Below are 23,694 nucleotides of genomic sequence, written 5' to 3' on the forward strand. Positions count from 1 at the left end.
TTCCCGAGTGGAAGTGTGAACAAATTACTATGGATTTTATCACCAAATTGCCGAAGACTGTGAGGGGCGTCGATGCAATTTGGGTGATTGTAGACAGATTGTCGAAGAGCGCTCATTTCCTTGCTATCAGTGAGAGCTTTTCCACAGAGGTTGGTAGAGATGTACGTGAGGGAGGTGGTATCGCGGCATGGAGTGCCGATCTCGATTGTCTCCGATCGAGATGTGCGTTTCACTTCCAGATTCTGGAAGAAATTTCATGAGGAGTTGGGTACAAGGCTGCATTTTAGTACCGCATACCACCCACAGACTGACGAGCAGAGCGAACGGACGATTCAGACGCTCGAGGACATGCTCCGAGCATGTGTGTTGGATTTCGGCAGGAGTTGGGACACGTATTTACCCTAGGTAGAGTTTTCCTACAACAACAACCATCATTCGAGCATTGGTTTTCCACCCTTTGAGCTGTTGTATGGGAGGAGGTGTCGGACCCCCATTTGCTGGGGAGAGGTGGGGCAACGTGTAATGGGTAGTACAGAGATCGTGCTTCAAACGTCAGAGCAGATACAACAGGTCAGACAAAGGTTTTTGATCGCTCAGAGTCGCCAGAAGAGTTATGTGGACAGGCGTCGGTCCGAGCTCGAGTTTCTGGTCGGCGACTTCGTGCTCCTGAAGGTCTCTCCTTGGAAAGGAGTGATCCGATTCAGGAAGAGGGGAAAGCTGGGGCCCCGATATATTGGTCCTTTCAGGGTGATCGTGCGGGTAGGTAAGGTATCCTACCGCTTAGAGCTGCCTACAGAGTTGAGTCAGATTCACGATACCTTCCACGTGTCCCAGTTGAGGAAGTGTATCGTTGATGAGTCGGCAGTGGTTCCATTAGAAGATATTCAGGTGGATCTGGGTGTGAATTATATTGAGAAGTTGATTGCGATTCGAGATTAGAGGGTAAAGGTTCTGAGGAACAAGGAAGTGCCTATGGTGCAGGTCCAGTGGCAGCATCAGAAAGGGTCAGAGCTAACTTGGGAGCCGGAGCGTGAGATGCGTGAGCAGCATCCAAAGTTGTTTGCCGAGTGAGACTTCGAGGGTGAAGTCTGATTCTAGTGGGGGAGAATTGTAATATCCGGATTCCCAGGTATATTATTTTATTGTTTTATTTTGGAGTTTGTGGAGGAACTCGGCGAGTTGGTGCTTAGACTCGCCGAGTAGGGTCGCGGATTATCATCCGGGTTCACGACTGGACTCGGCGAGTCCATGAGTGGACTCGGCGAGTCCACGCTGTTTAATGAAACCCTAATTTCCCAGATTTTGGAGCCTATTTAAGGGCACTCATAGCCTCCCATTGCGGCTACCAGTCCCTTGAGAGAAACCCTAAGTGAGCTAAATCGTTTGTGAGGAAGGAGAGGCCATATTTGATCTTTCTATCATTGGTTTAGCAAGAAGAAGGTGATCAAGATTAAGAGAAGGCTGAAGGAGGTGCTATTTGGAGGAATTCTGAGCTTAGGAGTGCTTATTTGAGGTATAATCTCGATCCATCTTCTGTTTTGGTGATTGTTTATAGAGTTAGGGTTTTCTAGACCCTTTTGGTAGATGGTTTTGTTGAGTATATGGTTCCTCTTCGTATTATGGTCTTGGATCTGGATCCATAGAGGTCCAGAGACCTTTCTCCTTTGAGCTTTATGAGGATTGTTGGTTAAATATGAACTTAGGATGCCATATTAGAGGTCATTTCTTCAAATAGAGCCTTGGAGCCTTTGCATGGGCATCAAGATTCGAACTTTACGTGATTATTAGGACTAGAAAGGATAGATCTATTGAGTAGAGCATTAGATCTGACCTCAGGAATCCATTTGAAGTTGAGCATGGATTGGACTCGCCGAGTCCATGAACAGACTCAACGAGTCGAGTCGAGTAACCCCGAGACTGTGAGTCTAGAGAATGACCCGCCGAGTTAAGTGAGTGACTCGGTGAGTCATAAGAGAATCAGAGGAGTAGAGTTCACGACTGGACTCGCCGAGTCGTTGAGACAACTCGACGAGTCTGGTCAAGGTTGACCGTTGACTTCGTTGACTTTTAGGGTTTTGGTCAACAATTGTACTTTCGGATCAGGAAGGGGTAAAATGGTCTTTTACCCTTCTGTGGAATTGTAGAAAGGGGTGTAGTCTAGCCTTGAGAGTCGTTAATGATTAAAACAATTACTTTATGTGATTAGGCGGGGCTAGGTCGTTGTTTCGAGGTTCAGAGATACCGAGTTGTGACTTTCTGAGACATTCTCAAGGTGAGTCTTCTCACTATACATTACCTAGTGTGGTAACCCTGAGCAGACCGGAGGGTCTTATATGTTATATGCTATTTGTGTATATGTGTTTGTGATATATGTATGCTATGTGATATAGACCGGACCGGAGGGTCCAATGATATAGACCGGGCCGAAGGGTCCAACGAGACAGACCAGGTCGGAGAGCCCAACGATACGGAACTGGAGGGTTCCGCTGAGACACATCGACCTTAGGGTCATATTGTAGCCTTGAGTGGCGTATGTGCTGTATGTGGTATTTTGGGGAACTCACTAAGCATTTATGTTTACCGTGTTGTGTGAAATGTGTTTCAGGTACCAGCGAGGATCGCGGGAAGGCGCCAGCTTGATTGTACACATTGTTGGAGTATTTTGATGAGATTTTGGGGAGATGTTTTTGGATACTTATATTTTGAGATGGATGTTTATGATTTGAGATACATTTTGATTTTTATTATGAATTACGAAATTTGAAAAATTTGTTTTGAAAAAACTCGGTGTTACATAAATAATCTTTTGTCGAAAAGTCATTTTCGACCCATATTATCTCTAAATTGACTAGCTCGGATCTACGGGCGTTACAATTATCTCCCCCTTAGGATGATTACGTCCCGGAATCATCAACGAAACAGGGCTCGCATGATGACTCCATATGTTATCTCTTCATCCTAAGTAATAACCGTAACTTCAATGTTTCTTCGAACGAATATCTAACTCTAAGACTTCCTGATTGCAGGCGATGCTCGATCTTGCACTTGCTCCCTATCTCACGTTAGACTCCAAATTATGACCTTCAAGTCACGGCCTCGAACCTTAATGGAGACTCCTTCTTCTTCTTAACAAACTTAAGATAAGTATATTTGATTACTACAATAGGCCGATGTGTCACGTTCTAATGACCTCTCATCGTATGTTGCAACGCTCAGACTCAGGTCTCTTATAGTCAAATTCCAAAATAGACTATACCTTCCTTTATGTTCTAATGTGACAATCACATTTCAATATGTAGCATTTCTAGCTACCAACTTCTTTTAACATTCATCGCGATACTTCTACTGATCGCCTTGGTTAGCTTTCATTTCAATCTTCTGGTTTAAGTCAGATGCTACATCGAACTTGGTTCTCTGAACCACGTATCATACTCATCGTAGTCGGACTCAATTTGATATGACCACTAGGGTCGAAATAACAATCATCTTCTTAGTCATTATCGAAACGATGGTAACGACATGCTTGAATAAATAGGAATCAATTATTGGCTTCTTGGTAACCTTGTGACTTTCCCTGATCCAAGCGTGAGTCCTGTGCTTCCGGTAGTATATGCATCTACTACCTTTCACACCTACTCATACTTGTCCCAAGTATTGTCTCGCAGTCCCCAAGTCCTAAAATCACAAAACAATTTATCACATACGAGTGTGTCCAAATAATCATAAAAATTTCCCTAGACTCTACTAGGACTTCTTCCACGTGTATCTTCAATCATCAATTCTGCTTCAACTCGGTTGGTGATGGAAATTCAAGATGATAGGAAAACTTTAGGAATTACACCAATCTTTCTATCATCCCGCCAATCAAATGTGTACATTCAGATGTATCGTACTACTCTAGACGTACTGCTATTTTATCAGACGTATTCTAAAGGCAATATACCTCTCTTATGATATCTTCCGATATGTATCATTCACTATCATAATCCATCTCATTTCATCTGTTTTCTCAGTCTATCATGGTTCGCATCACTTCCTGAACTTCTGCCCTTGTCGAAAAGTCATTTTCGACCTCTATTATCTCTAAATTGACTAGTCCGGATCTACGGGCGTTACACCCCCACGGGACTTTTTGACATCCCTATTCTAAGGATGCGTACTGGAAAATCAAAAAGATGTTTCCTTAATTCTAGGTAGCCGTATTTTAAAAGGATTTGGATAGTAGCTACCAGATGAATGAGTAGTGGCGAGTGTAGAACAGAAAATAATAAGCTTATTAGTGGCAAATCTAAAAAGAAAATCATGTAGATCCCTAGCTAACTGAAATCGATAAAAATAAAAGTGTCAACGATGCTTGTGAAGAACCTGGTCATATACCTATAAACAACTCTTTCAGTCGCACTCTTACAAATATTTTTCTAGAAGTTTTTTATAGACCATATGTGTTCACAATTCACATTCTCATGGTTTATAAAAACATAGTTAAAGAGACAATATCAAAACGAGAGACTAAACTTGTTAAAGAAAGAAATATACATACAACAAAACCTCAAAGACGAGATGAGCCGTGGGCGACGGAGAGTGAGAGTTATTGACATTTTTTGGCTTCAATTATAACACGACGATCCGAGATTAGCACATGGGGTTAGTGGTTTTTTAATTTTTACTTTAAGGTTTCTTGATCTATTTTTTGACTTTTTTTATGGTTTATAAAAGTTAATAGTGAGCATGACTTATGGGCTTCTTTTTTATCAGTGTAGTTTCTTTGTTTTTATAATTACAATAAACAATAAAAAAAAAAAATTTATTATTTTAATTGTAAATCTGCTGCTAACAATTTACAGATTTTCCTCGGTTTAAAACATTTTTGGACTGTTTTAGTCATAGGAAACACCCTAAACTCTCAATATATTTAGTAAGTTATTAAACAAAAAAACGTAAGGTGGTTCCATATAGGAAACACCCTAAACATTTTTGGACTGTTTTAAATGAGTGTGCTTTGATAATTTGAATATGTGAAATAATAATTATGGTTACACGTCAATGTTTACTGAAATTTAATGGTGCGGACCAAATTTGCAATTTGTCAAACAAATCCGACAACTTACAGATCCACATTACAGGCTTGGGTGGCTTCGATGGCTTTTTTCTATTCTACAAGAATTTATTAGATATACCATTAAATTCAGAAGTAGACAAGATCCTATTTTGCTTTGTCAACGTTCCATCTACCCTTTGCATAATTGAATAATAACTTTAGCCATCAAATGATTGAAATTTTTGTCGACCACATACTAAGTAAGTAATGTAATTAGTCAGAATTTTTTATATTGTGAAAGTAAGTAACTTAATTAATCATAATTTTTTATATTGTGATGAAATTATATTATACTTATGTTGAACTAACATTACTCAGTTTCACTTTTAATCAATTTTCCTTGTAAAAATAGCTAGGGAGAATAAAAAAAAAGGAAAGAAAAAAGTTGCCAAGTATAAATTAGAGGGGGCACAAATCATCAATTTTCAAAAAATAACATGGCAAAGCAAATAATATCTTCTTCAAACTTGTTATCTTTCTCTCTAGCTCTACTAATCATAATGCTCTCCCCCATACCAAATCTTGCTTCTACTTCTTTGGAGGAAGCCAATGGTCTTCTTAAATGGAAAGCAAGCCTTGAAATCCCAAACAACTCCTTGCTCTCTTCATGGCTTCCCCTCCCTTTAAATTCCAATGCATCAATTCCATGCACTTCATGGTTTGGAGTAGTTTGCAATGCTGATGGGAGCATTCAGAGGTTGAACCTCGGTTCATCTGGTTTAAAAGGTACACTCCACCAGTTTTCATTCTCTTTGCTACACAATCTTACACATCTTGATCTCAGTGTAAACAACTTCACCGGACCCATCCCATTAGAAATCCAACTCCTCTCCAAACTTGTTTATCTTAATATTTCATTGAATAACTTTTGTGGAGTAATCCCACGTGAAATAGCAAATATTCGCCAGCTAACCGACTTGGACCTTTCAAAAAACAATCTAACTGGTTCCATTCCACAAGAAATAGGAACCATGGTGTCACTTAAGGGCATAAGCCTCGCTTTAAACCATCTATCCGGCTTAATTCCTTCATCATTGGGTGATCTAACATCGTTGAATATCCTTTATTTGTTTTATAATAAACTCTCTGGTCACATTCCCAATGAACTTGGGAATTTGAAGTCTCTCACTGATCTTGAGTTGAGCCTAAATCAACTTAGTGGTTCTATTCCTTCATCACTAGCAAACCTCATCAACCTACAACGTCTGTTCCTCGGTGCTAATTCTTTTTCAGGTTCAATTCCACAAGGACTCGGAAGGTTAGATTTGATTAAGCTAGAATTGGATGACAATCAGTTGTCTGGCAATTTGCCTGATGATCTGTGCCATGGGGGGATGCTTCAAAAATTGACAGTATCAGGTAATCAACTCACTGGTCCTATTCCAAGAGGTTTATTGAATTGTCCTAGCTTAATAAGAGTTCGTTTTGATCATAATCAATTAAGTGGAAATATATCGAATAGCTTTGGGTTCTATCCAAGCTTAGCTTACCTTGATATCAGTCACAATCGTTTTCATGGGGAGCTTTCTCAAAACTGGAGTAAATGTAAGAATTTAACAGTCTTAAATATGGGATACAACAACATCAGTGGTTACATACCTCGGGAGTTTGGAAGTTCAACTCAACTACAAAAGCTTAATCTTTCTTCAAATCATTTTATTGGTGAGATCGCAAAGGAGTTGGGGAAGATGACAAGTATGTTGTATTTGTCTTTGGATGATAACCATCTTTCAGGTATTATACCTCCAGAGCTTGGATCACTGCATGATCTCCTTGCTATCGATCTGTCCTCAAATAGATTAAATGGCTCGATACCAAGAAGTGTTGGTAATTGGACACACATCTACAACTTGAATCTTAGAAACAACAAGCTCATTGATAAAATTCCATCTGAGATTGGTAAATTAGTTCAGCTTACAGAACTTGATTTATCTCAGAATTTGCTCAAGGAAGAGATACCATCTGAAGTACAAAGTTTGCAAAGTTTGCAAAAATTGAATCTATCACACAATAGACTGTCTGGTTCTATTCCTGATTCTATTAAAAGTTTGCCTCGTGGGACTGATATCGACTTGTCTTACAATGAGCTCACAGGTCCAGTTCCCACTAACACTAACTTTGTGAATGTGTCCATAGAAGGCAATCTACATTTGTGTGGAAATTTTATAGGACTAAAATTTTGTGCAAGTCAAATCTCGAAGAAGAAAAATGATCCTTTTCATCATCAACTCATCCTTGTAATTATGCTCCCTCTTATCGGGGCAATTTTACTTGGTTTTTTCATGTGTGGCCTCATTGCTTATCGAAAACGAAAGAGACATTCTCCACAGAAACCATTGGACAAAGAAGGTGGTGATTATTTCTCCATAACAAGCTTTGATGGAGGAGTAGCGTATGATGACATCTTGAAAGCAACAAATGATTTTGATGAAGCATACTCTATTGGAACCGGAGGATATGGGACTGTGTACAAAGCCGAGCTACAACCTAACAATGTGCTAGCCGTCAAAAAACTTCACTCATCATCTGAGAATGTTGATCATAATGGATTCCTTAACGAGATACGAGCATTAACGAACATAAGGCATCGAAACATAGTAAAACTCTATGGATATTGCTCCCATGTTCGCCACTCATTTTTGATTTATGAATACCTTGAAAATGGAAGCCTTGGATCAATCTTAAGAAGCGATGTCTTAGCAAAAGAATTGGATTGGTTGAAAAGGGTAAATATTGTAAAGGGTGTAGCTAATGGTTTGGCTTATATGCATCACGACTGCTCACCTCCTTTAATTCATAGAGACATTTCAATTTCCAACATCCTTCTCGATTCTGATTATGAGGCACATATTTCCGATTTTGGCACATCCAAGCTTTTAAAGCTAGACTCATCAAACTGGACCACAATTGCAGGCACCTATGGTTATATCGCGCCAGGTAACCTAATCTTTTGATTGCAGTTCTGCATCTTCTTTAGTTTCATGATATATATAAAGTTGTATATGTGCATATATGTATTTATGTTAGAATCTTGTGGGATTGATATAATCTTTTCTTTTTTTATGTTTCTTTGGATATAGAGCTTGCTTATACGATGGTGGCAACCGAGAAATGTGATGTGTTTAGCTTTGGCATTGTTGCACTAGAAGTGATCATGGGAAAGCATCCCGGTGAACTACCAACATTGTCTGCTGATTATCTGGTTTTGGAAAATGTGGGAGATAGTCGGATTCCACTTCCCCCGCCACAAGCTGAGAAACAAGTTAAGTTGGTGTTGAGTCTCTCAAGAGCATGTTTGAACTCCAATCCAAACGGAAGACCAACTATGCGCCAAGTTTCAAATCTATTGATGAAGGATCTGCTTTAAATTGACATTTGTTGTCTGATCGATATAGTGTACTTTCAATGTTCTTTACTTTTATCAAGTTCCCTATATGCATCATGTCAATATATATGTATTCATTTGAATGCCTTTTTGTTAAGAAACTTTAGGTATGTTTGTAATAGGTAAACAGATAAGTCAATGAGATTGCTATACTTCTAAAACTCACTACCGGAAACCAAGGGCAAGGTCATACACAAATCTCCCAAACAGGAAATTATGTAAAATTTGTTGTTATACTTATATCTGTTTGCATTGGGAAATTTTGTGAGACACTTTGGCATTTATTATAAGTGAGAGGTGTCATTACAACGATGGCAAAATATTAAATATTAAGAAAAAAATTCAAATATTAAAGCAATTTAAACGTACAGCCTGGAAATTTTTTGACTCCCCACTCCATGTCTCCGGTCCTAGCATGCATTTGACCTATTGAGTTCCAATTAACATTTACACTTGTATTATAACTAATTAAATCCTTCAAACAAAACATACATGATTTCACACTACAAGAATATTGACCATTAGTGGCGACGGGCGTCGCCGCTAAAGGTCCCGAATGTCACCGCTAATACCTATAGCGGTGACCCGTTGCCGCTAATGGGTCGGCGTTGTTGGCTCGTCGCTAATGCTCCAATTGTCGCCGCTAATGTTTACCGTCGCACTAATGCCCTGTCGCCGATGATACTATCCGTCATCACTAAAAGTGTCGCCGCTAATTGTAGTTTTCTCTTTTCTTAGTTTTTTGAAAATGTTCATTCCATATACAAAACAAATGTTATAAAATTATTTAAAAAAAAACGTTATAAAAAATATAAAAATGTTATAAAAACATATAGCCAAAAACACATACATACATACATACTCAAATACATAAATAATACACATACAAAAACACATACATACATATATAATACATATACAAAAACACATATACATACATGATACACATACGAATACACAAATACATACATAATGCACATACAAAAACACACACACACATACAAGATATACATACAAATACACATACATATACAAAACATACATTCTTCATACAAAAAATAAAATAAACATATATAGAACATGTGGTGGTGTGTAATCCAGTGGAGAAGAGTGGTGGTGGACTGGTGGCGGTATTCCTGAAATAAGACCACTTTTCTGGCCAATTTTCGGCAGACAACAACAAATTCCGGCAGATCTTTAGCAATTACAGCAAAGGACCGAAACAATCCGACACCACCAACGAGTATGTCACATAGGGAGAAGATAAAGAATAAGAAAAACAGAAAAGGAGTTGTCAGCGTTGTGAAGAGAAAAGAGTCACAGAAGAAGAAAGAATGAGTTGAAGGGGGTTATATCTGCGAAGAGAATTAGCGGCGACGGCTTTTAGCAGCTATAGATAAAGTATTAGCGGCGACATATCGAGTATTATCGGTGACACCTTTGGCAGTGCCGGTGATGAGGTTGTGCAATCTGTACACATGCATAGGGCCTTCATCTTTTAGGGGCCCAAAAAAAAATTAATACTAATATACTATATCAGTTTTGGCCCAAAGTAAAGTCAATGCAAAATAGACAAATAGTCCACTAATGGGTCATGTAAGTAAGTAGGCGACATGAGCAATGTGATAAAACCAATTCGTAAATTGTTATTCACTAATTCTCCTTCTGCTCTAAGCCTTTATTCCTCTAAGCGACACAACGGGTCAGCAACGACAACAACATCAAAGGAGATCGACAACTCAGCCTCAGCGAGACAGGCAAACAACAACGACATCAACATTCAAGGGCAACAGTCGGTTTTAATCTATATTCTGTAATCACTAATTGTCAATCAGGTTGACAATCACTCAGGTAAACGATTATATCAAATTTAATTTTACAATCTACAGTTTATCAATTAGACAATTAAACAATTATCATTATCAGTTACAATATATTGACAAATTTAGTTTTTATTAGTTTTAATGTTTTATCAATTATCATTATCAGTTTTCCTTGAAATCTTGATTCTTGATTCTTGAATAGTTGAAATCTTGAATGTTGAAATCATGAATGTTGAATCATGAATGAATGTTGTCAGTGTTGGAATCCTAAACTAACTAAAAAACTTAAAATTGGAATGTTCTTCCCAAAATACCCCTTGGTCATATAATTGATTCAATCATTCTATGATTCGCGAATACTTGAAATTAAATTTTGAAATCCTGAATGTTGAATCATGAATGAATGTTGTTATTGTTGGAATCCTAAACTAACTCAAAAACTGAAAATTGGAATGTTCTTCCTAAAATACCCATTGGTCATATTATTGATTCAATCATTCAATGATTCTTGATACTTGAAATCTTAAATGTTGAAATCTTGAATGTTGAATCATGAATGAATGTTGTCATGTTTATTGCTAGAAAGTTTATCGTCGTTTTAAAAAATATCAATTTATGTAATTTTATTCATTCTTAGGAAGGAACTCGACGAGTTGGATGCCCCAAACTCGTCGAGTAGGAAATGGATTTGGACGCGGGTTTTAAAGTCTACTCGACGAGTTGGAAGCCTCAAATCGACAAGTAGGACTGCCAGAGTGAACCCTAATTTCAGGGTTTTGCACCCTATTTAAACACATTAATTCCTAAAGACTGGCCTCATGTACAACGTCCAAGTCCCAAAACCCTAGCCACGAAACCCTACAGCCTTGTATGAGCTTGTGAGACCTTTTTTTTAGAGAAAACTTGTGCTTTTGAAGCTTGTGGAAGAAAAGGAAGCTAGAGGACTCAAGAAGAAGAGAGTAGATCCATAAACTTCACTCCACTTGCAACATTTTTGGGTAAGCAAGTCTCAAACTTTCTCAATGATTTCTTAGATCTCTTCATTTCAGTTTTTATGGGGTTTTTGGTCCAAGAATGTTAGCTTTTTGGAAATGGACGACCCGAGTGGGTATTCTTCCAGATCTAGGACCTTAGAGGGCTATCATGGCATAAAGGTGCAAACTTTATGGCCATTGAAGCCCCATGCAAGCTTTAGGATGACATTTTTCGCCTTTTAAGCCCTAAAAGGTCATGCATGGAGATAAAGGCAGAAACTTTACATGTTCAAATGATGTCTAGGGTCTAGATCTTAGTTTATATGCCTTAGTTCGAAGTACATATGGCTTTAGGATCAAGATCTACATCTTGAAGAATTAGGGTTTGAGCTAAACCCAATAAAGAAAGCTATTAACTGGTAAAGTTGGAAACTTTACCTTTAAAATGACCTTTTCAGTGTGTAGAAGAAGTGTGGAGTCCAGATTTGAAGGTTAGGAGCTTAATCTATTAAGATGGCTCAACAGACGGAAGAACTCGTCAAGTCCATAGAGGAACTCGACGAGTTGGGTTAAAATGTCCTGATTCTGTAAAGGGAAAACTCGACGAGTAGAATGGGAAAGTCCTGATATTATGGATAGGAGGAACTCGACGAGTTGTGAAAGAACTCGACGAGTTGGAGTTAATATGTTAATGATAGTCGAGGAGTCGTTGGAGCGGCGGTTAGAGATTCCTCATCGCGAGATTTCACAGTCAGCTTTGCCAGGTGAGTTTCCTTTAGTAGGAACGGGTCGAAGGCACCAATGTCGACCCATGTAGAGTATGTATGATGATTAGTAGCTAATTGTGGTCAGGGACCGTATCTTATACTTGTTATGATTAGTAGCTAAGTGTGAGCAGGGCCCGTATCTTAGACTTGTTATGATTAATAGCTAAGTATGGGCAGCGCCGGTATCTTAGTATTATCTGAGTATGATTATGAATTGGTAGATTATGGTGTACGTGTTGTCTGCATGATACTTGTATGTATGTTTAGATAGTGGGGTGTGGGTGGGGGCCTGTACCACCTAGCCAGCTGAGTGTGGGCGAGGCCCGTATCTCCTAGATAGCTGAGTGTGGGCGAGGCCCGTATCTCATAGGTAGTTGAGTGTGGGCGAGGCCTGTATCTCCTAGTTACATGTTATATGTTATGTGTATGGTATGTGGTAGTTTGGGGATACTCACTAAGCTTCGTGCTTATAGTGTTCAGCTTTGGTTTCAGGTACTTCCGATAGCAAAGGGAAGATCTTGGGATGACTGTATTGCACACACCACAGTGTTTAGCATGGGAGGATTTACTCTGATATTTTGATATGTGATTTTGATACAGTGTTTTGACATGATGTTTTGAGATATTACCATTTATCTTTTTATGAGTTGATTGGATTACTATGGTTTTATTATAAATATAAACGAAATATTTGGACCGTATTTTTGGGATGTTTCAATATCGGAGGTAGGGTTTGTTTAGCATACATGGTATATTGTTTGGAAATCCCACTTTAAACACCCCACTAATCCAACCTAGACATTATTCCCATATATAGATTAATCAGTATAATGATTTGGAATCACTGATAATTATTATTTATAGGTTCATAATAATGACTATGAACATAAATATAAGTTACTATTGAAATAAAATAAGTGCAACTTAACTTACAAGAATTTTAGAGAAAATCGGGAGAATGCATAGACAGGACTGCGAAACCGAAAGCTTTTATTTGCCAGACACCTAGACCCCTAAGAAGCTTTCTAAATATCCAAAGGAATTCCAAAAATTCAAACTCTAGAAAGAGTGGTATAGCAGAGAGAAAGATATTGGAAATTGGTGTGAAAATGAAGAAAAATTCAGACTCCAAAACCTCGCCTACGAGCCTTACTGGTCCTCGTGCCTTTCGTTACGTGTCGTTGTCGTACTCGTCAACCTCACTTCCTTTTAGAAACATCCACATGTCCTTTTTTGTGGTGCCACATGTCTCATTCTCGTGGTTCCATGTCACCTTGTCTTCGATGGAGAGTCGGTTGCCGACGATGCCATGTGGCGCCCTCTCGTGGTGCGACGTCATCACTTCTACCGGTTATTTTTTGCGAACTTCGAAAGATCATAACTTTTGCATACAATCTCTATTTTTGATGTTCTTTATTTCACCAGAATCATATCTACGAGATCTACAACTTTCCTTTAGATCCCAATAGCTAATTGTCACTCTAACAAAAAAATCATTTTTTATAGAGGCTAGGCTATTAAAATCGCTGCTAAAATCATAACTCCTAAATACGGACTTTGTTCATGATGTTCTCTGTATCAATGGAATCCTATTCATGAGATCTTTAATTCTCGTTTACATTGTTTAGGCTAACAATCAACTAATCTCAAATTTGATTTATGTGCCCCACACTACTATACTGTGTCGTACCAAAACTTTGAAAAATCATAACTTCATCATACGAAGTCAGATTTAGACATTCTACCTATGCACGCTTTCGCTTTTACGAACAATACGACTTTCATTTAGATTGCCTTGGATAATAAGCAACCTATATTTGATTTGTATTTTATGACGCACTTTGTCGGTTAGGGTTGTGAACACGAAACTTCGGAAGATCATAACTTCTTTATATGTACGAATCCTTGTCACATATACAATAACTTTGGTTAAGACTATTTATCCTAAATAATATTCTATCAAAATGTCGTTTTATCACTTATTATATCTTAATTGTCTAGCCCGAATCTACAGGCGTTACACTAAAGTCCACTGCTTGCATTTTTCTTGGCTACGCTTCCAACCATTAAGGATATATTTTCTTTGATCCACATACACAAAAGACTTATGTCTCGCTTCACGTGGTTTTCTATGAAACAAAATTCCATCCTATGATGACTTTACCATCTCTAGCTATTATCACAACTATCCCTCCTTTACCTCAAAACCCCACGTCGACTCCTATCCCTTCTGTAGAACCAAATTCACCTACATAACCTATATCACCTACCTCCCCACCTATCATATTTTCTCCTATTATTCCTGCTCCTTCACATCCAATGACTACCCGAAACTATGATAACACTCGACGACCTAAAGCTTTTCCTAATCATCTTCTTTATCAAGCCAACACTACAAAAAAATTCTATCGAACCGGCTACCTTTTTTCAAGCTCAAAAATTACCTGAATGGTGGTATTTCATGTGTAGTGAAATATATGTACTTCATCATACCATACTTGGGATTTAGTTCTAAAACCTCCAAATGCAAATATAGTTGGGTATAAGTAGGTTTATCAAATTAAATGCAACCCAAATGGATCTATAAGTCGTTACAAGGCACAATTGGTTGCAAATTGATTCCACCAAACCGAAGAAATTGATTATACATAAACTTTTAGTGTGGTAGTAAAACCAACAACAATACGCCTTGTCTTATTTGTTGCATTTTCCCATGGATGGGAATATTAGTCAGGTTGATGTGAATGACACCTTCTTAAATGGAGATTCGGCTGAATCCGTCAACATGTCTCAACCGCAAGGCTTTATTGATTCTCTACCTCCAGACCATGTGTGATTACTCAAGAAGTTTCTTAGTGGAACTAAGCAAGCTCCTCGATCCCGGTTCGCTAAACTCTCAACCGCTCTCATCACCTTTGGTTTTCGACAATGCACCTTCTACACCTCTTTATTTGTGTGTTATTCTTCAACATCACTTATGTACGTTTTAGTATATGTTAATGACATTATTATTACTTGAAGCTCGCATGCTGCTATTTCAATGTTAATCCAAAAACTTCATGCTCATTTTTCTCTAAAAGATCTTGGACGGTTGAATTATTTTTTGGGTGTTGAGGCTACATATAATGAAACGTCTATGCAACTAACTCAACAATGTTATATTCATGATTTACTATATCGTATTGGAATGACTAATTGCAAACCAATCTCTTCACTTGTATGTTGTACAAGACAACTCTCTCGATTCAGTGGTGTTCCTATGACTGATTTTCTCTTATATCGCAATATTATAGGCTATACAATATGCATTAATATCCCCTGCAGTTCGAGCGGTAGGAACACTCTGAATGCTCAAACTGTCTCTAAAATCCATAGAAAAAAAAGTGAAGTAGGAAGCCCTTTAGTAAAAATATCATAATACTGAAGAGTAAAAGTGATGTGAAGGGCACGAACTTGACCAGTGGCAACCTTATCGTGGCGAAATGAATGTCAATTTCAATGTGTTTTGTCTTTTGATGTTGAAAATGATTGGTTGAGAGATAAAAAAAACACTAATATTATCGCAATAAACAATAGTAGCTTTCAGAATGGGGGTATGGAGCTCACAAAGGAGATTTTGCATCCAGCACGTCTCAACAACCACATTAGCAACACCACAGTATTCTGCTTCGACACTAGATCTCGAAACAGTTCATTGATGTTGGGAGGACCATACGACTAGATTATCTCCGAGGGCAACACAATAATCACTTGTAGATCGGCGTGTAGATGGAAAACTGCCCCATTTGGCGTCTGAGTAAGCAACAAGGCCAGTAGTAGAAGAGTGGTGAAACCAGAGACCAAGATCTAAAGTATCACGTATGTAATGCAAGATGCGTTTTAGAGCTGGAAGATGAGGTTCGCCTGGGTCACGCATGTTTAAGCAGATATGTTGTGCAACGAATGAAATATCTGGTCTAGTGAAGGTCAGATACTGCAGGCCACTAGCAAGGCTACAATGCAAAGTAGGATCTGCAACGGGAGAATCAAATGCATCAAGCTTAGATTGTGTGTCAGCTGGATTTCGACACGAATTGCAGTTTAACATATTTTCTCTTTCAAGAACTTCTAAGGCATATTTGTGATGAGACAGGAATAAGGCCTCTTTATTTGATGTTCCCTTAATACCCAAAAAAATAAGATAGGGAGCCCAGATGGTTTTTGGCGCCACTGCTGCTGGTAGTTATTCGGTGACCTGGGAATAGCCCATGGTGGTGGTGCAGGCCAGCCGTACGGGCTCCATGGGTAGTAGAGAGAAGTCCACTGGTTGGTTGGAGCTGGAGGGTAGCGACAGCCAGAAGGGGCTGAGAACGGCGACTCTTGGAGGCGTCAGTTGGGCGACGATTGGAAGAAGATCAGTTGTGTTGTGGACGTCGGTATTCATCCCTGTTATCATTATGATTGTTGTTGTTGCTATTGGTGAGGATCACATATAGAGAAGATCCATGATCATAGTGATTGGGAGATAAGGTTGGAGGGCGATTGATACGGAATTCTTCGGAGACAAGGGTGGAACGAGCCTCAAGAAAGGTAAGGAACGGTTCCTTGTGATGGATGAGCATGGAAATATTCTCGAACTTGGGTGAGAGACGATTGAGCATAAAGGTAATGAGGGGTTTCTCGGGGACCGAGGACTCTATATTTGCAAGTAAATCCGAGATAGCCTTCAGCTTTTGACAATACTCAGTTATGGTGCGGTCACCTTGAACCTGAGAACAAAGCTCATTATCGAGTTCAATGGAACAAGAATGTTTGTTGTCCCAAAACAGAACTTCAATAGGGTTCCATACAGAAGTGGCAGTGGCGTTTGGTTTAATTATCATGGTGATGAGAGATTAAGTCATGGTGCCATACAACCAAGATTTGATTAGGTTGTCCAGATTATCCCATTCAGTGTCTATGGCATCTTTGGGTTTGCTGGTACCATCCAGGTAACCATGAACGTCATAAGCTCTATAGTGGGTAAGGAAAAGTTATCTTTAAGAATCATAATTAACTCATTAAGGTCGAGCAATAAAGGGACGTAAGATTTGATACGGGTGCATGTAAAGGGTTTAGTTTTATCAGCCATGGCTGATGAAAGAATAAGAAGAAGACAGATGGAGGAAGGTTGCACAGAGGAGAAAAAATAAGAGAGGGGTAGGTCTGGCTAGGGTTACTAGGATTAGTTGGTGTGTTATACCATGTTTGGAATACCTTTCCCTTTGCGTAAATCAATAAACACGAAATAATATATACAAATACATATGGGCTTTTGAGAGAATCTATTGGACTAACTAATGGACTAATTGGTGGTTGTCGAGGCCAACAAAATTAGTAACCCTAAATCTTTTACACTAAAATAGTGTATAGTGGTAAAGGGGTCGAATCCACGGGGATTGGCTCAATTTGTTACTCAATGAAAATCTCTTTGTAAAAATGCTTGTTAAATAACAATAAAAATAAAAATGGGGGTTTTGGTCTTTTGAAATACTTGAAATAAACTAAAACTAAACTAAGATTTAAATAGATAGTTTCAACAAAAACAAGAGTTTGATATAAAATCAATAAGAGAAAGATGGTTGACTTGAGGTTTCCTCACTTTGACTTTTGATGAACATATCATTAGAATCCAATGGTGCAATACTAGATTTAAACCCTTAATTTGGCTAAAGTAATCCAAGGATCTTGAGATTACCTAGACTTTTCTTAGTTGTTGAAATGGTTAGAGAAGCTCATAACAATTTCCTTAGTCAAACTCACTAATTCCAATAAGCATGTAATTAGTAAAAGTCAACTAGAATTAAGAATTAAAAAGTCACCAAGTCCAAGAGGAGTCAAAAGCTTCCACTACCATGTTGGAGAAAATGTTTTTATGATTGTGTGAAGTAAAACTAACAGAAAAATCACTTGTTGCTTGCTAATTTGAAGATCATTTACTTAATCAAGAAATTAGCCAACTAATCACCACAAACACATTTAAACTCATGAATAAAAATATACAAGCAAGGATAAGATGTTAAAACACAAAACATTTTCATACAGATTCAAACACAAATTCATGAATTCTTCAATATTCAACAAAATTTCAAAGGATTCAACAATAGTCAACCAAGATTTGTTTAGCCAAGCATGGCTAAACTTAAGAAAACAAAGTTAGTGAAGATTGTACCAAACATTTAGCAAGAATTAAGAGATGAAATGGTGAAGTTCTTGAGGGTTCTTGGCCTTCAAAATGCTCCAGAACTCCAGAGAGAATGCCTCTAAATCGGATGTAGAAGATAAAGTTGAATAGGCACACCAACCTTCTCAATATAGAGCTCCAAATGAAATCCCGAAATTACCCCTGCAGGAACCCACGCGGGTCGTGTAGATTCTTACGCGGGCCGCGTAACTATGATGGAGTTTTTAGGATTCTTCAAGTTTTGGGCCCCCACAACTATTCAATTGGCCCAGGTCGAGTCTAATCAACTTCTAGCCCATTTTTCTTCAATATTTCATAAATTTGAGCCCAAATTGCCTCTCCAAATCACTCGAAGCTTCCACAAACTCCCGATCATCGATCTCTGCATACTTGAAGATTCTCCCGTGCCTTGAAAATGTAAGGTTCAAATCTTCCAAGCCTTCAAGCAATTGACAAGCCCACACCATGAATCACCTCCATAGTCATCAAGCACGAAATCCCCATCGCCATTCTAGTCCAATCGCCTCCCAAAAATCCCTTCCGCTAGTTTCCACAAAAATCTGCAATAATGCTCAAGAAACTAGAAAGTACCCGGAATTGTCATAAAATAACAAAAAGGAAAATATGCATGGAAATTAACTAAAATACGAATGAAATGTGCTAAAATAAATTATAAAAAGAAGTAAATAAAATGAAGCTATCACTAATCGTACTAAAATGTCATACATGCTATATAATATACATTTATATACACTTCATCTCCAAGGTTCCATTGATTTATGATTTATTAATCATCAAACATCATCAATTTTATTATTCTTAGTTTGTTTATGGATTTTATATCAAAATCCATTGTTTTTATTCAAGTAGTGTTTTTTTTAATTCAATGGAAGATTAAATCATTTGGGTTACTTCCGAGAATGTTTTGGATGATGTGATGAACATATTTTGATTATTATTTGTATTCCAAGTAATTTAATCATTGATCCGTTTCTAAAGTTTTGAGGTTTATTTACAAGAATTGGATTTGGGTTTCGTTATCGTGCTTGGTATTGTCATTAAGATAGTGTATTTTCAATTCACTAATCATTCTGAGTGCAAGTAGTTTAGGAACTAATATAATCGGTTGAGTCTACATACACTATTCCAACTTGTAATATTAGACATTTAACATTGTAATATGTAATCATCAGACACAATATTGTCGAGCCACTCATTTGTTTCTAATCCAAATAAACATAAGGAGTAAGTCAATTAGTTGGAATAACATCTTACATACGAATGAGCTTTAGAACCGGACCGGTTCGAAACCGGTTTTCCTATATTATAAGGAACGGGAACCGGACCGCCGGTTCCGGTCCCGGTTTTTTGGTTATTTTTCAAACTAGAACCGGTTGAAATTATATAGATTATATGTTATCTTTCGGAGCCAGTAAATGATTCAATATTTAACCAAATTATGACTTTTTACATTCTAAATTGAAGTACAAACACTAAATTACATGATGAAAAAAGAATCAAGTAATTCCCTGACTTCATATGAGTGAGTTATGCGCATTGTAAAAACGGGACAGATTCCAAAAAAAAAAATGTTGAAACAGAAAATACGCAACATTGATATGTTGTCTTTCGGGGTCTATAATTGATTCAGTATCTAACCAAAATATGTGTTCTTGCGGTCTAAAATGAAGTACAAACACCAAATTACATGATGAGAAAAAATTAAACAATTCTAACGTCATATGAATGAGTTATGCACAGTTAAAAAACGGGACAAATTCAAAAAAAACAAAAAAATGTTGAAATAGATAAAACGCAACATCGATATTCTTTCTTTTGGCACATGGGTCTGATTCAATATCTAACCAAAACATATGTTTGTACAAGAAAATTTGAATTACAAACTCCAAATTACATGTTGGAAAAAAAATTAAGTAATTCCGACTTCATATGAGTGAGTTATGCGCATTTTAAACAAGAAAAATATCAATCCGGTTCCGGTTTTCAGAACCGGAACTGGTTTTCATAAAAATGGAGAACCGGTAACCAGACCCTATTACCAATTCTGATTCTGATTCCGGTTCTGGCGGTTCTAATGTTCATCTCTAATCTTACATACCTAAAGTTATTTATTATTGTTTATGTTTTCATAATTAAATTGGAATTTAAAGGAAAATATTTTGAGTCTTAATCATTCGACATTGAACTGAAAGTGCGTTGTTTTTCTCAGCAATAGTATTTCAATTTTTGTAATTTATACAACATATAATTTCCATATTTTTAGTTCAATCTTAGTTTAAATATTTTCGATGACAATTGTTAGTAATCTCCATTAACTATTTTAGCACTAAGTTTGACCACAATTTTTTTGTGGATTCGACCAAACTTACCTATATACGTAAGAGTATTTGGTTTATTTATGATTGAGACAACGACCTTGATTGGTACCTTGTTTTTCTCAACAATAGTATTTCACTTTTTGTAATTTATATAACATATAATTTCTAGTTGTTTAGTTCCATCGTAGTTTAAATATTTTCCATATAACAATTGTAAGTAGTATCTTTTCCATTAATTATTTTAGCACAAATTTTGACCACAAATTCTTTGTGGATTCAATCCAACTTACCTATATACATATATACGTAAGAGTAGTTGGCTTATTTTTGACTGAGATGACGACCTCGATCAGCAAGTATAATATCGAAGTGATGCTAACGAGATTTTTAAGACCACTTGGATGCGTAATCTTTTTACGAGAACTTCATGCTCCTCTCTAAATAACCACTATGGTCTACTGTGACAACGTAAGTTTCATCTCATGGACAAAGTAGTCATCGGTCACATACGGGTCCTCCATATTCGATATCGCTATTTGTATGTCGATATATTCACCAAAGGTTTTCCATCTCCTTTGTTTACCGAATTTCGGTCCAACTTGAACGTGTGGTGTTAGTTGATATGTATTTATGTGCTTAGGCCCATAGTTGTTGTATGTTTCGTATTGGGAGATTGAGCCCTTTGTCTTGTTCCCTTTGTGTATATGCTGTAAGTCACTGCTGTACGGGGAAATATATTGGCTTTTAATTAATTATTATTGGATGCTCCCAATTGACAAAACCAATATAATCGGTTTATTTGCATACTTGTTATAATAATGAGACAAAGTTGACAATTCTAATGATTCATTTTTATTTATCGCAAATACCTTTACCTTCCTTCATCTCTTGGATTATTAGGTGGGCATGGTTTGTGATTATTCCCTTTGTCATGTGTTCTAGGTCGGTAAAAACAAAGGAACAAGTGATAGTCAATATTAACAATAAACAACCTAAAATTTATGAAATAAATTTAATCTATTCCAATCAATCACATTAATATATACGTGGTTTGTTACCCAAAAAATATGGTTATATTTTATCTATAATAACATACTTAACAACATAATTAATTTGTGTTACCGAGATAGCAATATATAATCAACAACCGTACGTAAGCATTTTATAAGTTTTAGGTTATATATTTTTATTAAAGTATGTTGTCATTACGAGTTATTAAATAGAATTATCAATATTGAATGGGAACATGGACTGGATTTTTATTGAGAAAGAAAACTTTATGAAAGTTCGTCATCTCAAATTGAAAATTTTACATTTGTTAGATTAAATGTACGATGTAACGGTTCCATTTTTCAAAAGAAATTATGGTGATGTTATGGAAGTTCTAAGAAGTTTGGACATTTATCCTTATGAATATGGAGTGAAGATCGAACCCTATACAGGCTTTTCAAAATTTGTTTATCACTTTTTATAAATTAAAGAGTGTATATATTAGTTGACCTTCTCAAAGTTAAAGTATATATAGCTAGCTTAATTAATGTACTTTGTAATCTTCACACAAATTTTGTTTCATGTAATTGTCACTCTATATAATGCTCTAAACATCTCATCAAACATAACCCATGCCCAAAGATCTTAAGAAAAGACGAGCTCTCACACAAATATGTGGTTCTATATTTCACTTGTTTTTCTCTTCACATACAATGTCATGGGGTCCGGACCTATTGATACCACCTTAGGATTTGTATCACAACCACTCAATCAATCCAATTTCGACATTCAAAAGCCATATAATCTTCCAGTTGACCAACGATACAACTTTTTTGGAGAAGTCCACAAGCTTTGGGTATTCAAAACTGATAAACCTCACTCAAGGAAAAGCAAAACCAATCCACGTACCGAGATTCGAATTAGAGTAAATATTTTTTTGTTTTCATCCACGTTGTAGTTTCTTTTCTTCTTCATTTGCATATAGAGTGACATAAATGATATAAGCTAAGATGACTAGCTAACAAATATATTTATTTTTTTATCTTATTCTGAAGGGTTATGATTACTCTTCGGGTGTTTGGCAATTCGAAGCATATGGATATGTGCGTAGTGACACTACTGGGGTGTGCATAATGCAAATTTTTGGGTCAAAACCCCCAAAAGCTTCAACCACAATGCTTACAGTATACAATAGTAGTCTTTATTATTACAGAAATCAAGTTATTCTTTCTGATTTATACAACAAGTGGTTTCGTTTAAATGTTATACATGATGTGGAAGACAACAATGTTAAGGTTTATATAGATGGGATTCTCAAACATGAAGGACGTGTACGGGTTGGCCCCCACATACACCATTACTTCAAGTGTGGAGTTTACTCGCAAAAGGAAGGCTCCTTCTATATGGAGTCCCGGTGGAAGGATATTAGAATCTTCAGACTGCATGATTAATTAATCTTTGGATTTTTTTTATGTTAAAATTCCATAAATTTACACTATTCTTTAATCTTCATGTTCATGTCTTTAGGTTGCTTTCCCTGTTACTTATGATTCTTTCCATTTCCAATTAATTGCTTTTATTTTAACTACCAAGTATAGTGATTGTAATCTTTAAACGATATAATAAAAGTAATAATATTATTTGTTACAGGATATAGAAAAGAGTTAAATCTGTCTTTGGTGAAGACACATGCACTAATACACACATATATACATGTCCACATTGCAAAGGGATAAGGTGCAATAGGAGCCTTATGCATGCCTTTGTAAAGACACATGCACTAAGACACACATACAAGCATGTATACGTACATACACAATGCACACACCTATTACTAAACGGTAAATTAACACATACACTATTTATGTCTATTTATTGCAAAAGATGCAAGCACATAGTATACAAGGAGCATCACTAGTACAGAATAGCTTTTTTAGTGCGAATTTTTTTTTTTTTTTTTTTGAGGTGGTTGTTTGAGGAAACCGCCTCATCAAATCCATGTAGCATTAAAAAACACGAAAACCGCATTAAAAGAGCAAAAAATTCCTCCAATAGATTTATTAATACGGTTCACCAAAAAGAAGCATTAAAAACGATTTTTTGATGCTATTTGCTA

General features: G+C 36.9%; 2 protein-coding genes across 2 annotated transcripts; both read left to right on the forward strand.

Moving 5' to 3' along the window:
- The first annotated feature begins 5,543 nt into the window (after positions 1–5,543).
- On the forward strand, positions 5,544–8,635 carry LOC145092838 (uncharacterized). The gene is made up of 2 exons (XM_079030822.1): positions 5,544–8,035; positions 8,179–8,635. Exons 1-2 carry the CDS (start codon positions 5,599–5,601, stop codon positions 8,463–8,465), a joined length of 2,724 nt encoding a protein of 907 aa, XP_078886948.1. The 5' UTR covers positions 5,544–5,598; the 3' UTR covers positions 8,466–8,635.
- A 7,659-nt stretch (positions 8,636–16,294) lies between these two features.
- On the forward strand, positions 16,295–23,029 carry LOC145095502 (citrate-binding protein-like). The gene is made up of 3 exons (XM_079033366.1): positions 16,295–16,505; positions 22,229–22,503; positions 22,634–23,029. Exons 1-3 carry the CDS (start codon positions 16,295–16,297, stop codon positions 23,027–23,029), a joined length of 882 nt encoding a protein of 293 aa, XP_078889492.1.
- The last annotated feature ends 665 nt before the right edge of the window (positions 23,030–23,694 follow it).

The sequence above is a fragment of the Lactuca serriola genome, chromosome 3 (genome assembly GCF_051521515.1).
Source record: "Lactuca serriola cultivar US96UC23 chromosome 3, Lser_US96UC23_V15, whole genome shotgun sequence".
NCBI classification, from domain to species: domain Eukaryota; kingdom Viridiplantae; phylum Streptophyta; class Magnoliopsida; order Asterales; family Asteraceae; genus Lactuca; species Lactuca serriola.

Excerpts from the sequence above, each read along its gene's own strand:
- LOC145095502 (XM_079033366.1), top strand. The coding sequence starts at position 16,295 with ATGGTGGTGGTGCAGGCCAGCCGTACGGGCTCCATGGGTAGTAGAGAG. Across the intron at positions 16,506-22,228 it reads GATTGTTGTTGTTGCTATTG|AAAAGACGAGCTCTCACACA; the intron begins GTGAGGATCACA and ends AAAGATCTTAAG. Across the intron at positions 22,504-22,633 it reads GTACCGAGATTCGAATTAGA|GGTTATGATTACTCTTCGGG; the intron begins GTAAATATTTTT and ends CTTATTCTGAAG.
- LOC145092838 (XM_079030822.1), top strand. The coding sequence starts at position 5,599 with ATGCTCTCCCCCATACCAAATCTTGCTTCTACTTCTTTGGAGGAAGCC. Across the intron at positions 8,036-8,178 it reads CTATGGTTATATCGCGCCAG|AGCTTGCTTATACGATGGTG; the intron begins GTAACCTAATCT and ends CTTTGGATATAG.